General features: G+C 40.5%; 1 protein-coding gene across 6 annotated transcripts in view; it reads right to left on the minus strand.

Annotated features, from left to right (window-relative positions):
- LOC105560650 (membralin) overlaps positions 1-17,343 on the minus strand; it is a 91,447-nt gene that overhangs the window by 13,467 nt on the left and 60,637 nt on the right. The window contains exons 12-14 of one of the 6 annotated variants that reach the window (XR_001008849.1): positions 14,402-14,738; positions 3,995-4,063; positions 2,621-3,337 (exon numbers count right to left, since the gene is read on the minus strand). Coding sequence is in view for 4 of the 6 variants with exons in the window: in XM_012009934.1 (XP_011865324.1) it covers positions 13,089-13,270; positions 14,402-14,738 (519 nt within the window). In the remaining 2 variants the exon portion in view is untranslated. Of the gene's footprint in view, positions 1-2,620; positions 4,064-12,884; positions 13,271-13,302; positions 13,872-14,401; positions 14,739-17,343 lie in introns of those variants that run through there. The other 5 variants (XR_001008850.1, XM_012009937.1, XM_012009934.1 and 2 more) reach the window with 5 other exon arrangements.

The following is a 17,343-nucleotide window of genomic DNA, read 5'->3' on the forward strand; positions in this document are numbered from 1 at the left end:
GATCGCAGATACGTCAGTCTCAGAGTGTACGAAAGATTCCCAGGACGTGAGCGATGACGCCGTCTGGACAGACACCAACCATTTGTTTGGAATTGAATGGAACCTTTGGCGCCCGATATCTCTGGAACGTTAAATAGATACACTCTGAGACTGTCATGTCTGCAATCAGCTTGACGAGACCTTTCGCTTGGTGCCCACTTTGTGACCAAAATCGAATGCAAAAAAAATGGGGCCATTGCCTATTGACACTCGTTCTCACTCCTTCATCCAAATGATAGTAAATTTCGTAACAGTTACATAATTATTCTTGCGTATTAACTGAGCTGAGTAGTGCGTTAATACGAGCTTTATCTCTTGTGCGCGAAAGTAATCAAACTGTTTCCATTGCGTAATTGCTTAAATGAAAAAGAGTCGATAAGACAAATTTATCAGACCCAAAATACAGCGTGCGTTTTCTGAAATCGCCTTTGAACCGAAACGACTTGACTCGCGCGCAGAGTGTATGCAAATAATAATGGCAAACATTCACTGACGTTAAATGGATGTTAGAGGCTTGGGAGGAAAGTGATGAACGACGATAAACGGTATTTGGTAAGATACACATTCTCTCCACCGTACCATACATAATTTAGCGTAAACGCGCGCGTAGCGGGATCAAAAGTCAGAAATACATAATTCCGCGCAATGAGCGAATGCGTGGAGATGATTATGGTCGAGCTAACACGAGCCGTGAGATCCCATCGACGTAGAAGACGTCTCTTTCATCCCGACGTGAGTAAGTAAATTATTAAAATTTGCTCTTGTTTAAAAAATAACTCGGCGATATTATACATTGGAATGATAAAAAATTTCGAAAGACCTAAAAGGTATCCAAGCAGGAAATTCTTTCTCGATTATATTCAATTATCTACATGAAATAAAGCAAAGAGTTTCATTTAGTGAACGTACAATATTATCTGCCTTGAACGTAATTGTCGATAGCATTACGAGTCCGCGTGCGTACTACAAGAGAGGGCGAGAGGAGAGAGGGAGAGGGGGGGGGGGGAGAGAGAGAGAAAGTAACAGAATACAAAGGTTAAACGGAGTGTAACACGCGTGGGTGAAACTGCGATAGAGTGGTGGAGTTGAAGAAAAACGAGAGGGAACGAGTAGAGAATAGAGAGCGAATTCATACGATCGACTGTGCGTAAAATTATTCCAAAACTTATTACTCCTGCTGGCTATGACCGTAGCTATGGCAACGAGACGCGGATATGAAAATTAATACGCACTGGGAAAACAGAAAGTTTTCAGAATGTTTTCCCATTACCGGCAGCACTCGCGATATTCGTACCGATTCGCTTCTGACTGGCAACTAATTCGTCCGTAGTTGTGTAATTAGCTGCATTTTTATAACGACGTGACGTTCGCGTCATTTTTCTCTTTGGAAAACGCGTCGCCTGCGTTCCTATCTAAAATAAAAATTATTACGATCGAATCGAAACTTAACTTTAAGTCACTCGATCCAATTTACGTATATGTATATGTGCGTTTTTAATGCACGAGCTTTCCGAAAGACTCTATCAAGTTCTAGCCGGATAAATTATTTATTCGTAAACTAATAATTAGAATCGACTAATGATCGGAACGGCACGTGCTTCAAAAGAGTATTATATTTATATTTATTGTTGAAATCACTTTAATCGCTTTAACAAACTCATACGCTGAAATTTAATTCATCCGAATCATGAAATGCAATATCTTTTTACGATTACGGAATAAATCTATGTGACTCCAAATGTATTTCAGCGCGCATATAGTTACATCGTTGATTAGCAATTTTATTCTCTTAATTGCACAGATGCAAATACAATGGATTTGTATTTTACAAAATTGGTAAAAATATTTAACAATTTAAACGGATTTTATAACGGATAATAACATGCTTCACAAATTGAGTTAACATTTAAATATATGTATAAAAAATACAGATTGGAAAAATTTTTTAATTATATGTCAGTTTATGCGATAGGAAAAAGATCAAAGGCTTAGTTTGGTTTGCCCATTATTATAATAAAAATTATTATAATAATTATAATAAAAAATACAATTAAATCAGAAATTTGGCAAGCAAAGTGAAACTGTAATGTGTATAGTGCATTCGTGCGTCACGAAAGTCGCTTGAACATTTTCATCGCGAGGAAGTGACAAGTGGATTTTACAAGATTTACAAATAGACCTCGATTCTCAAAGACCGCGATGTCCTACTGCATCCTCAAAAATACAAAAATTTGTCATATAATTTTTAACATAACGCCAGCGGCAACGGCAGCACCGAACAACGAGAACGAACTAAAGTGACGTGAATCGATAATCGAACGCTGAGAGAGGGTGAAGCACGTAGAAATTATATTATCTTTTTCTTGTCGCGTACTACGTCGAACCTAATAGCCTGACGTCATCGATGGGAATTTATAGTCTCTCATAACGGAAGATTTATTTTTAAAAATTATACGTCCTGCATTTTGAATAACACAGGAAAATTCAGATTGATATAAATTTGCTTATCATTTAATTATAATGTAGATTTATCTCATAATGCATTGTAAGTGGAGAGAGAGAATCATTTTAGTACACTATAAACGGTTTCGAAACATATTAATAACAAGTAACTGATTGCATACATAGCACGATTCAATTTGTGTGTACAGACTCATACAGGAAAGTTAACAGGAGCTCAAGATACGAGCATTGAGTGTTAAATAGGTGTCATCACTTGAAAGTGTGCATTAATAATGTAACGACGGTGCGCGTTAAAATTACGCGTGTATAAAGTACGTGCAAACTATATTAATATCTGGATGTAAAGATCACTTTCATTGGATCCGCATACGACGTTGAGCATTTTTACGAAACAAATAATTGTGCATTACAAAATACGCAAAAAAAAACAATAACTGCACTTTTTAGGTCAGCAATTTCTTTAGTGTACCTTCAGATTTAGAATTTTAGCCTTAAATACATTTTAACTTTATTTATTTTCATTTACCTGACACTTTTCGATACTTGCGATGCCAACAAAAAAGTATTCATTCCTGAAGATACTTGAATATGATATTGCGACGTAAAAATTTGTCCAGTCTAACGGAAATCCGAGATCCGACGGAGACAATTGAGCCATAGATGTGTGTACACGCATACAGTGTGTATTTTAATAAAGGGCAATATCATATACTGCTCTGCCAATATTTTCTGTTTTCTTCTTTTCGTGTATATAAATGGTTACCCTACTTACCCTATATACGTCTTATTCCGTCGCAGCAACTGTACGAGGTTGACGCGTCTGCACTAGGCGAAGCTGAAACGAATGGTGGAAGTAGCGAGAAAAGATATTTAGCATGCACGGGAAGCGACCGCTGCTCATAAAGGATAGGAGGAATCCACAATGAACCGATAAGCGAATAATCTCGCGAGAAAAAGGGAAGAATATGAAGGGGTAATGGAGCAGGGAGAAAACCTGTCAAGTTGAAGCAAAGCGGAGCGAGTGCTTTAAATTCAGGATCTCGTCCCCTGTCCTTCTAAATTTTTCAAAATTCATTAATATTCAATACTCCGAGGTATATGTGGTCGTCACACTTTCTACCATACATATAATACATATATATATATCTAGTACTATATAATACTTTGAACAAAAATATGCACAATTACGATCATTGGACAATACCGATAATAAATATAAACAATGAGACCACTCGTCTCTCGCATTTTTAAATTGATGCGATCGTTACGAATGGACATCCGACAGTCTTGTAATCAGTACGAACGAATACTTTCAACAATTTACTCGAATATGTAAAAAAAAACACCTACTGTCGCACTCTTCGTTTTTTTTCCCACTCTCGATCCACGACTTTTCGCTTACGCGCGTATTATTCTAGCGTCTTCTTTGAAACGCCAGGCAATTATATTTATTCTTCTACATTGGCCTCGAGAGATACAGAATCGAGCTTACCTATTTGAGTTTCCGCAATTTTCTCATTGGATTAAGAAGAGGATTTTCAATTCGACGCTCACGTGTCACCTGCGTAAAAGAAACAAAAACGACGAATTTTTATAGAAGAAAATTCATCCAAACGCGGAATAGCTTGTCACGAGAAAATTATAACAAGAATCTGTGTCCCTGGCTGAAACAATGAGATCGCGTTATTGCCTCATGTCGGTCACGTGCCGAATTGCGTCGTAAACTATTTCGTTGATACGTCAAATTGCAACTAGGGATATTCAGTGTTCGCAAATTAAATTTGAAGAAAATAATTGACTGGGTAATAAAATGAGGGGAAAAAATGTAATTAGAAGAATGATGTATAATCTCGTTGGCGTTTAAACATTTTACTCTATATTTCATTTTTATTCGTGAAAAAATTCAGCATGTGTGTATGAAGCGAATAAATGCCTCCCGCCAATGTGTAGTGAAGTATGGTAAAAACTTGTACGCTGATTCAATTTAGTCCATAATCTAATTAACAATAAATTACAACTAATGAGGAATATCATGCCTGTATTAAAAATTCCATCGTGTTCCGGGAACTGACGCTGTTTCAGTGCACAATGAGTACTTTATAATTGGGACATAGCGTAACATCGAACCCCATATAATTTCGCTGAGGCTGAGAGGAAGCCCGGCGAATAGGAGTTATGCTTGCCAGAGGAGTACCGCGGGTATGTTATCTCCATTAAAACATTGCGAGGATTCGGCGTGAAATTCATATTCTAAAAAGTATAATTATAATTTGAGTATATAAAACTCAATCTCGCGCGTATATTCAATGTCTCATTCGCATTATTAATGGACTAACGTACGAGTCGTAAAAGAATATGCATCGTGAGAAGATAATAAATCAAACGTATCCGCGGCACGTGTGTGAACATTTGGATGGCGCAATTGTTTACGAGAGTCGAAACTTAATACACGACACAGCACGGACGGAGATGTTTCGTGCGCAACTTGCTGTTATCGAAAATTTCCGGAGAAAGACTTTGAACACGTGATATATACGTGACGAGCATCGAGTTTAACACACTTGTAAGATAAATCTCTATCTCGTACGGTGGAGAATCAATTGATTTGATGCCATCAAATTAATTACGAATAGTGATCGTTTTACCGCAGGTATTTGGCGCTTTAAACGTCATTTGATGTTGTAATCACAAATTTACAGTATTATGCAGCTATTTCGAGCTTACGCGAGATCGTGTTACTTTGTTAGTTGTAGAAATCATGTATACAACTATTGTACGCATGCATTTTTAATGACACGTCTATCAACAGCGTACGGATCTTTCTATTTGTCTCTTTCTTGCATCGTTGTAACAACTGCCAGGATATTATTGGCTTACGCAAAATAATTATAATTTCCGCTCATCGATCATACTGTCAGGTAACAAAAGTTAAAAGTAACAAGTGCAAGTTACAATTTATCGTTGAAGCTGTTACACACCTTAAAGATATTGAGGCTAAATTGCAAATCTATTGTAGCTGCAACATTAGAGCATGATGAAACCAGATCGCGTTTTCTTCCTACACTCACGTCGTTGCAAATCGATAGCAGTATGACTGAATATAGAGAATAACGTTGGTGTCAAATTACAAAACAATTCAGACGGCATAACTCTGAAAAGCGGTGTGCTGTTTTTATTCCGCCACATTATCTTGGACCGTCTTACACGCGACTTGCACTCGTTTTCTTACAATGCCGCATAGATTACAGACGCGCATCCTCTGTTACAGGAACATCGCAATAGAATGCCGGAATCTAACAAATTGATTCCCCGGCGTACATGTACACTCGAGAATAACAAAAATATTACGTTTTGTTGGAGGCAAAGGTATAAAGCATACGATACGTCTCCACGGCTTGTGTATTATATTTATCAATTTGGTATCACGAATATTCGGGATAATTGGGTATTACGTTAGTTCGGACACGTTCAAAGCATGCTACAATACATAAAAAGTATCGATACGGCGCTCGCTGAATACGGATCGTATGTGAAATTAAAGGTGATCGGGCGATTTGATTAGATTGAGAATGGATTAATTCGACCAAAAAAAAGAAGAAAAAACAGAATAAAAAGACACAACCGTTAGTAACCTCTGGAAATCAAGCGTGGACTCCTTGAACCCAGGCAGCGTGAAACACTCGAAATTGCATTATGCAATCGTTCTCTATTTTTCCGTATGTAAAGAAGACATTTGTAAAAGTTTAATGGTGAAATGTCACTACGTCGTTAAATTGCCATGGTTGCGAATTCGCTCGTTCGTTGCGTTACTGGGCGACTACTGAGCGGATTCGCAGCTGCGACGATTTAATGACATATCGAAGAATACTGATAGCCGTTGCACGCATCGTACGCAGCGTACATACACCTAAGAAGACTCAGAGGAAGCCATTAGCTAATTAATGAGTTCTCCTCCGGCGATGCTCCGGCTTAAAGTCCGGAAAACACGTACCTAATGCCCCTCGAAACTGTGCAGCCGACCTTCGGGAGCCAGTGAAAAAAAAAAAGAGACACGGAACAAGGAAATTATATTTTTTTACATTGTGCTTCGAAATGAAATGAGGATACAAAGTCGTAAAGAGAATTGAATGTAGTTGAATACTATCACTCATCCTAGCTCAGGCTATTTGAAAGCTGTTTAAAGTACGATGACAATTTTATGCCTGTGTGGTCGGAAAGGCACAGCTATCGTGTATCTTGTTATTTCTTCGCCATTCGCACGCGCATTCATTACATTCGAAAACGATATAATCGTGTATACCTTATGTGTGAACTTACGGGATATATCAAAGAAAGCGGACTCGGTGTTATCGAGCGGCGCGTCGCGCCGCGCCGAAGCATGGAAAGGAAACAACGCCCCAAATATGATGCCCCAAGAAAAGGTCAATCAACCATAAGATTTAGCAATACATTCTTGTAAAGAATGTAACGTCTGCAGTTATTATAATTTAAACGTTCTTTTTTCTTTTTAATCAAAAACCCAATTCTAAAATCGTACTAACATTTGAGAAATATTATTTACCACCACACGTTATTTATTTATTTCATCGTTTATTTATTTCATCTTTTATGATTTGATGTGAATCTTAAGTAATATCTACTTTTTCTCACATTATTTTAAGCTTAAGAGAAATGCACATTCAAACGTAGATGTACAAATAGAAAATATTATATGTACGGAAAAACGAAATATAAAGTGTAAAATGCAAAATTCTAGCAATTACAATAACAATTGTTTTTGGAAATCTAGCTTTGAATTTAAAAAAAAAATGTCTATCGCTTCAACAAAGAAAAAACGAATTTGATCTGATTTAATGAAACTTGCAATATCTCATAAAGTCAACGGATTGCTGGCATCTCCTGTGTTTTTTTTTGTACCAGTGCGAGTTTTTTCGTCGCGGCTCGGACCCGTGGTAACGCGTTTGCAAGAATCAAGTTTTAATTGCGTCAGGAAGGAGATTTAATTTCAGGTACCGCCGTGGAACTTGAAGTGGCTTCGTATTAAGATACCTTGTTTTAGCGCGTAGCGAAGTAAAGCTGAAACGGCTTAAGTCTTAGGAAGGGCCGAATGAACGAGCGAGCGGGCGGGCGGGCGGGCGAGGTATTCCCGCGAAAGACAAGCCGCGATGCCGCGACACCACGTGCTTGACGGTCCTGCGAGCGACAGTCCATTGTTTCGCGGATAAGCCGTTTTTATTAAAGCGGATGATTATTTCGACGTTGAGCATCGTCGGTGGACAGGACGAAAGCCGATCGATGCCTCTGCCATTATCGTTACCACCATCTTGGCTTACCACCGCCTCTGCGTTTTACATCCGATCAAGCAACAAAGTAACGAAACAGACGTCTTCATTGCCGCAGCATTACACATCTCGCTCATTATCAAATATTTGAGCAATTTAACATTCAAATACACCCCGGGCAGAAGAATCGCGCCGTATAAAGTTTTGTCGAGAATAGATTTGTATAATACCATCCTATTAACTTCACAGCTCCTGAATCATAACGCAAGGAGAATGCTCTAAGAACGAAGCTGCTCTTACATGATCTGTGCGTTTCTTGCGGTTATCGCCGATACGATTCCGTTAGGAAACCTATTACTAGATCTAGCGGTGAGCAAGGCGGCCGAATATGGGAGAAAGAGGGAAAGGGCGGAGGGGCAGTTTCGAAGAAACAAAATGACAAGAGCGAACGAAAGAAGCGAAAAAAAAAATAAGACGTGAACGGGGAGAGGGAAAAGAGAAACACAGAGAGCGATCCGTGTAGGTTCGTCCATGTAGGGACAGAAGGCAGCCCTGCGGGCAGCCAATCAAATAAAGTAGTCCGAGGTTGCTTTGCCGGATGCAAATTTAGCCCCTGTGGGCTTTCTGTTTCCATCCTCCTCCTCCTCCTCCTCCTCCTCCTCCTTCGCATCCCGCTGTCGTTCTGCAACTGCGAGGTGAGTCTCTGCACGAGTTTCCGGGACACACGGAAGTGGCCCTGTGGCCGTTCACCGATACACAACCCACTATACCCTCCCGCTACTCCTTCGCGTCCCACCCTTTTCGCCAGATTATTCATTCTGACCCTTTCCAATCCCGATCGTCGAAGAATCGCTGTCACATGGGATACATATATACGATCAGTTGCGCATTTATATACAACGAGTCAAGTCCTTTTGCGACCTGAGACAAACGTAGGTACATAATTAGTTACGCGGTCAACCTGCTTCGCGTTCGCGCGCGATGAGAATATGGATTTACGTTTCGAGTTACTTTCCATTGGAAAAGCGACATCAGCCGCGGCGATACAACAGTAAATTCCACGACGAAGAAGGTGGACTCGTAGTAGTCCCTTAAAAAAAAACAAAACAAAATGCTACACGCGCAACAGGATTACGCATCTTTGAAATATTAAGCTGAAATGGTACCAATGCGGGGGCATGTCGATGTGCCCCACACCGTGCAACGCGGAACAGTGGTGGAACGGAACGGAACGGAGGGTTCGAGGGATCGGATCGCGACGCGACTCACTCCTAATTATGTCTTAATGAAAATAAATCGCTACATTTGTAGGAGCATCGTGTCTCTTTGGGCATTTCCACGAATCACTCGTACCTCCACCCTTCGCCCGCGCAGTTCGTCTTCCCCCTCCCCCCTCCTCTCTCTCTCTCTCTTTCTCTCTCTCCGTTCTATCGTGTTATCTCCGTACTCCACGCCACCTGTTTGATTCCTTCAAAGGGATACCAGTGTCTATTTGTCTATTTCGGTTTGTCCCGTCCTCCCCGCCAATCCCATCCACGCAACTTGGACGGAATCCAACACAGTTCTCCCCCGTCCACTGCGCATCCACCGCCTTACGCTCCAAGTTGAACAATCAATTTCAATTTCGCAAGAATCGCTTTTAAATTTCGAATTTACGGCGCCGTTCGAAGCGACGCCGATAGCACAGGGAGGGATGGGGGCGAGCTAAGCGCCCGAATTGATAATAAATCAAGACGAATCATAGAATAAGATCTCTGCATTTATTCATAATCTAATAATAACAGCAGTAATAGTAGCACAATAGGGATAATAATAACAATATCATTTGATAATATATACAACCAAAGGAAATATATACGATATATAAATAATGAAAAAAAAAACTATTTTACAGAAGCGCTTGCCTACAAATGTGACTTGGGGAGACAACAAAACGGCAATCGGAGGTTTTATAGTCGACACACTGAGAAAAAGTGTTATCGGATAACCCAATTAGTGTTTCCCGATAGTTAAGTTTTCCGATTGCGTTTGATGAAATTTATCCCATGAAATGCCGTTACCGATGAAATTTGATTGAAAAACCGATCACACTTTTCATCGGACGTACAATTTAATCGGATATATACATATATCTACATATCCGTTTGTTGTTACGTAATTGGATTATCCGATTATATTTAATCGGGCACTTTTCTCAGTGTAGTATTCTTAAATAATCTACTCTTTGCGAGCTTGTATCTTTTAACTGAGCACATTTGTACAATTCCGTGCAATTGTTTCTTTTTTTGTTCCGTTATTATGTTATTCGTCGAAATGTCGCTTAGCTCATTGTCAACATATCATTTATAGGACACTGATACATGCCAAAATCGATAAATTACATTAACAATACACGATAAATACATACGCATCATTTGTTCCTAACATCGGTCTCTCCAATTGGTATGCCAGCTCGTCTCGTTTCTTTTTTCTTCGCATAAATCGTCTCAATATTTCATACATGTCACAGTCCACATAATAAAATAAAAAAACATGCCCTTTCGCTTGCCAATGATATATTGATATATCATTAAATGTCATACAAGTCTCCGGAACGGATAAATTATACAGTGTAAGCTTACACTATAACGATTATCGTTAATCCTAAGTAGCAACGCATCAAGGTGGAGGATGCGGCATCGGCGATTCGGTCAGAAGCGGTTTCTTTCGCGATTTATGTTTCCGATCCTTCTCAGTTTCTTCATACTAAAAGCGCGCAACATTTTTCACTCCAGCAAACAGCAACTTAATTAAGTTAAACTAATTGGTTAATTATAAAATAGCGAATTAGAAATATCCGTGAAATGTGGGTGAAACGTTCGAAAAAAATTCCAGATCCCAAACACACAATATAAATGCACCAGGAGCAAAGGGAAGCAAAGGAATATGCGAAAGATACATTATCGATTCTATTCGTTTCGTTTAGCAGTTAGCAACATCCGTTTTATATACAGTGTTGTCCGAATAACTCGCTACTGGCTGTACGATCAGCCAAGTATGAATCTACACCAAGAAAATTCTTACGCAGTCAAACAAATGTTTACACCATTACACGAGTGTTCGGTAATTTCAAATCATTCATTAGTCAAAACTTGGATTGCATGTCTATGCCATTACCTATATCTCTATCAAGTCATAGTCGAATCGAACGAAAACAATCAAGTATCGAAAAAAATACTTGAAGAGAGAAACACTGCGAACGATCGCGTAATGTTCTTCATAATTTTACCTACTGTATATCGATTGATTGAACATTTTTTATATAATTAATACGTTCAGCATAACGTAAACTGAAGAAATCGCCTTATACTCTCCAATGATCTTCGTTCGATGCTTGTTAACAAAAAATTTATTTGCGAAAGTACTTGCTTAGCTGCTATCGCATCTCTATTCCGGTAGATCGTGATCTACAACGTATGTAGAGGAAACAAAAAGAGAGAATGAAAGAAAATTCAGGGGCATCCTATTTGTTGCGCTCAAAAATTGCAATCTTAGCGGCCTCGCCAACAGGTGCTTCCCTAACATTTTCAAAAGACGAAGAGTGCAGAGATGTGCGAACAACAGTTGAGCGTTGAACTATCTCGCTGTAAGAATTTGCACGAAAAATTATTCGGCGAAAATTTTCGGCGTACCCCAATCGATCTTAAATATATCTTCTTTCTTTGTGAAGTTGAAGCAAACTTATATAGTCCTTTCGCGTTCGATAAAAGGGATTATAGATACTTTCTATTTTAACCGTGTCGCTTTTACGGAATATAATCATCGAGTAAATGACTACGTTTACACATCATTCTTAATCAAGTTTAATAACATCCGTAGTTATAAAACTGGCCAATCACAACTATTCCTCAGAAGAATGGAATGACTGTGATTGGCCAGCCCTTTAACTACGGATGTTATTAAGGGGATGCTGGAGTGATTCTGCACTTTTGCACCTTTCTAACCTAGAAACTATCAGTTCGCGGAAACACTTGTGTAATATACAAATTAAATGACTTACGTGTACAGATCGAAAGCAGGTCGCTATTCCGGCTAAATGAAAGAACAGTATGGCATCACTGAAACTAAGTTTGTAAGTCTAATAAGAAATAATAGTGAGCAACACACACATACAGTACATGTGGTGTTGCTCACTATTATTTCTTATTAGACGGATTTCTTAAAGTCGGAATAACAAGCTGCTTTCGATCATCTGTACACGTGCCATTTAATTGGTGTATTACACAAATCTTTCCACGAAACAGACAGTTTTAAGTGCAAAAGGTGCGAAAGTGCAGAATCACTCCAGCATCCCCTTAAACCCGATTAGAGTGCCGTGTAAACATAGTCAATGAGACGGGGTAAATACGAAAAATAATTAAACAGAAACATATACATATACAGAAAAAAAATGTCCGAAGTTAACCTCGTGTAATAAGAGAGATATATATATATATATATATATTTCTAAAGTAAACAAATTACAAATTAACAAGAATTTGGAGACCACGCGCGAGTATGCACTTGAATCGGAAGATGAGATTTAGCGTAATATATTTTGTATTTGTGTCTAACGTATCTTTCAACACAAAAATAAGTACAAAATCTCCTATCTTATGGTGTCAAATATAAGACGATCTTACGGAATATTGCACTAAAAAAATTATACGCATTACATTACAAGGAATAATTATCAAACAGTTCACATACAAACGTAATAAATTAAAACGATTATGTCCTATTGCTGAAATTACAGTCACAACGGCTAACTTTGCTATTATGTTTGACTTGTAACAAACTAAGATTGAAACGTATAACTGCGCAAAACCGGATCCCTGATAATCCTATTATATTACAGCCATTAAAAATTCATCCCCATAACTACATCGCTGTATAAATCTTTGCCTCTTCGTCCATTGGTTCCGATCTCGAAGCGAACCCATGACATTTTCAAAGAATTGATTTCTAAGTCGACCCTCATTGAAATCAAATGTCAAACACGTATCTTGTTTAGTCTCTTATACAGAGAAAAAGAAAGAAAGAAAAGAGAGAGAGAGAGAGAGAGAGAGAGAGAGAGAGAGAGAGAGAGAGAGAGAGAGAGAGAGAGAGAGAGAGAGAGAGAGAGAGAGAAAGAGAGAGACAGAGAGACCGTATTACTTTATAGTTAAGTTTTCCGTGACAAAATAACCGCGCCGATTCCCTACGAGAGAAAATCGACGGAAGCAGTTGCGTGGAAACGAACCACTGTGTGTGCTCGGACTGTCACGCACTTGGCATGGTTAAAGTCTAATGTTCTTTCTTGCCGTCGACAGAGGCTTCCTTGCGTACCACCTCGGCAGACTCGATGACCTCGAAGCCCTCGGAGGACGAAGTATCGGTGAGCGAACCCGCAGCTCCGGACGCTGAAGAAACCGCTTCCGTTTTCGCGACGGAAGCCGACGTGGCGAGCACAGCTGTGTCTTCCGACACTGCGAGTCAACGCACAAGATTTTTTTTTCAATTATATAACGCCACACGAACAGCCACCGTGCTTAAGAGACCGCCGTGGAGTTTAGTAGACAACAAATATCCGTAATAAAAGTCAAACAATGTGGTATGAACGCGGCGCGATATAAACAGCGCGCAACTGTAAGTCAAACCGCAGCTGTAAACAAACTGGTTTCCGACGTAGCGCTCGCGCGTGTTAAAACGATTATCGATTATCCGAGCCGCGAACGCGAAACGAGAGGTGAAATTAAAAGCCCAGAAAAATAATCAGCGCTAGTTGGATCGTTCGAATTGAAACACGATAGCGCGGTATCGCGTGCCAAACTATGTAGGCGCTCCAAAGCGACGAGTGTCAGTGACACAGGATCTACAAAGTGCTCATTCAAAACTCTAAACCGGTGAAACGCGGCGCGCGTTTCGCGAGCCGGCACGCGGAATGCGTAATCACGGAATTATTGACCATTACAATACGTTATACGATATCTCAAAAATTACTCGAAACATATTTCCCTGGTACTCCGTTGAATCATTTTTCGGCGCCGTCGGCCCGTCGTTTCGATGTGTCGTAGCTTCCCTTTCGTCCTGCCCGATAATGTGAAAATCTTAATATTCCTCATAAAATTAAACTCGCGAGGGCGCCCACCGTCATAGGGAAAAAAGGTTTCGCCTGCCTTGTATAAAAGTTGAAATCGGTGTATACGTTGCACGTATAATGAAATATACCATTTTAATTTGTTCCTCTACACAGATTTATAGAAAAAGTACGTCGGGTATTGAAATTCGATCGAACATACAATATCCAGTGGCACGTTTAATTCTTGTAAAACGCTAGGAAATAAAATTTTACTTGATCTATTCGCGGGCTCTCTTCAAATTTTAAAAAAAAGGGGGGGGGGGAAATTCCTAAAAGTAAATTTAGCTTATAATTGCATTTAAAAGTTGCAACTGACCGTCAAGGCTCGCCGATAGTTGCCACATCGAGATACGGCGGGGCATGTGAGAAATTCGAAATGTGAAAAAAAAGATGTACCCTCTTAGCATCGTGACTTTTTAACCGGTTACTCCATGCGGGAAATAACGCGAGGTGATGGAAATATTATAAATCGTCATACCTCGAAGAGAATCGTCCCGACGATCGGCCGTCGCGGACGTTTGCTGAGTGTCCGCATCGGCATGCCGCTCTTCCGCGCCGCTAGATTCCAAGTCAAGCTGAGAAAGCTCGCTAATGTAGTTTTGTTGCGTCCGTTCCGTCGGAGGTGACGACGGGCTCGACGAAGGCGAAGGTACCGCCGACGGCGATGGCGACGGACCCGGGGTGGTCGGGGCCGTGCTGGGCGTTGCTGGTTGCGCCTGGGGTTGAGCATGATTACGAAACAGGATCTGCTGAAGGTGCGCCTGCTGCAGAATCACCGGCAGCTCGTAGTGATGAAAGAAGTACAGCATCGAGTGCTGAAACGAGGGGGGAAAAAAAGACGACATTTATAATACGCGATGGCGTTTGCGCGATACACGGCGATATTCTACGACGCGCCGCAAGAGTTCGCCACACTTTGCGCATCGACGTCGGACACCGTTGGAGAAAGCGAAAACAAGAATTCAAGCTCTACATCACCCGGCACACGTGGCTCTGCGCACCCCCGTTGGTTCCGTGTGCGAGCCGTGTGTGCCGTTCGCGCCTAGCAAATTTATATGGAAATTCGCCAAATTCGTTCTATATCAGCGCTCTCTTTCTCCGCAATCGCTTCGAACCTCGCCTCTGCCGATCCGCATCGATCGCGGCCACTTGCATCGTAACGATTGCAATAACGCAGCCTCTCTTCGCGTACGGCGCGTACGCGGAACTGAATTCTCTGTTCCTAAATTGCCTATTACTTTATTAGATAATTTAGGGAGACGTCCCTTGGTCAAACCGAGCCGCGAGCTGCGCGCAATTGGAATTACAGAACCGATTGTAAGATGTGACAAACTATGTCAATGAGAATCGTCCAACTGCATTTATTTCGACGCTCTCACTCTCCTCTCTCTCTCTCTCTTTCTCTCTTCAAGATTGAAAAATCTAGCATGAACAAATAACATGGAGGTAGGGGCGAAGATAGGAGTGAAGGTGGCGAGCGGATGAGCGAGAAGAAAAATCCTGGATATGGAAAATAGATATCTCGGGTCTGGGCACCTGTCGACGACGCGGAGGAAATGGTATTCTCGGTGATTCGTCGGCAAGAGCGGAACGATTCCGCACCGTTTGAGAAAAAGAAGAGCTGGTGGAAAGATTGGCGAAGAGCGGGAAGTGGATCCCAAGGTGGATGGGAAAGAATGACGGGGAGCGGAATGTAGGGAACGGCTGCGGGAACGGGAGCGCGGGACCCGGGTATATCGAGTTTTCGTTTGGCGGATAATCAACGCCAATGACACCGATATCGAATCGGCGTATAATCACGCCGCGGGGCTAATCGGCTGAACTCTGACCTACAGCAACAGCCGGCGAGAGCTTTGCCATCCGGGAATCAAAACGATTCTCGGCCGACGTGCCCCCGGGCTTTTCGAATTTTGCCGCTGCACGGTATTCGCGGACTCGTTGCCAGGAAATAATTGTCGCTCGTTAAACGGTCGATCATGTTAACGAACCTGTAACCCGCTTGTCGGGCAAAGACTGCCATCATCGACGTAATGGCTTAAGCCGCAGTCTATTTATAAAAGCATGTATCCCATCGTCTTCTCAAATGTGCCGACGTACTGTTTCGCCTACTATTTTCCGCGCTTATGAAAAACCGCTACATCACGCGTACACACGCATACATGCGTTCGATGACATTATGGAGCAAAGAAAATTATTGAAAATTACGTCATGCTACAACGAACGAACAACAGATGACTGACGTCGGATCTTAAATTTTGACAGATACAATTAAATAATGAAAGTTCATGGATTGTATCACGAGTTATAACAATATTCCGAAATAATTATCAATTTATGTCACAGCAACAAAAATTATAAGCGAGGGGAATACGCAATTTTTAATGTATACCGTACCCGATCTCGAGTTTATAATTTTGATCAAAATGATCGCGCTTCGACAAATCTTCCTTACATTAGGCTACAATTTTCCAAATACTCGTGAATAAATGTGTTCAACAATTGAACAGCGAACACGACATAATAATATAATCTTTTTCCCCAGCGCGTAATGATGCAGTATCGTGATGCATTTGCACCTTTTATCGAGTGAATTAACCACTCCATTAAACTTTAATGGTATTCAGTTTTTACGCGTGAAATGTACACAGTACATATCGAATGTAGTTATTAACGTAGCGGCTATCTATCGTAACGCCGTTATAATAATACCTGTTAATACGGCCATCGCGATCATCTAATTATAAGTTATTGCGTTATCAAAGTACGCTCTCCAATCAGATTACCCACCGTATTATTGGCATAGCAGGCAAATTTGTTTCTAAAATTCTGGCGGCTTATAGCAAATGTTCTATTACGATCGATCGTTTTTCGTAATTCGACAGATCCTCCACTTAAAGAGGGAAACGTACAATTATAACCGACGGCAAATGTACCATAACCGGGATGAAAAGAGCCGAGAAGACGTTCGGTGTACAAATTTTCGTCGCGAACGCTGTGCGATTCTGATGGCAAACAGGGAGAACCAAGGGGAGAACAGTAGCAATCTTATGTTCGCGCATACACTGAAAAAAATTTCTGGTTGAATATGGACGAACCAGATAATTCCTGTAGGATTTACCAGAATTTCTGTAGGATTACAGGAATTCTGGTAAATCCTACAGGAATTATCTGGTTCGTCCATATTCAACCAGAAATTTTTATTACACGGCAATACACTGTTTACAATACACTGAAAAAAATTTCTGGTTGAATATGGACGAATCAGATAATTCCTTTAGGATTTACCAGAATTTCTGTAGGATTACAGGAATTCTGGTAAATCCTACAGGAATTCTGGTAAATCCTACAGGAATTATCTGGTTCGTCCATATTCAACCAGAAATTTTTATTACACGGCAATACACTGTTTACAATACACTG

Source organism: Vollenhovia emeryi, unplaced genomic scaffold (assembly GCF_000949405.1).
Source record: "Vollenhovia emeryi isolate VEMERY1.0 unplaced genomic scaffold, V.emery_V1.0 DF939225.1, whole genome shotgun sequence".
NCBI lineage: Eukaryota > Metazoa > Arthropoda > Insecta > Hymenoptera > Formicidae > Vollenhovia > Vollenhovia emeryi.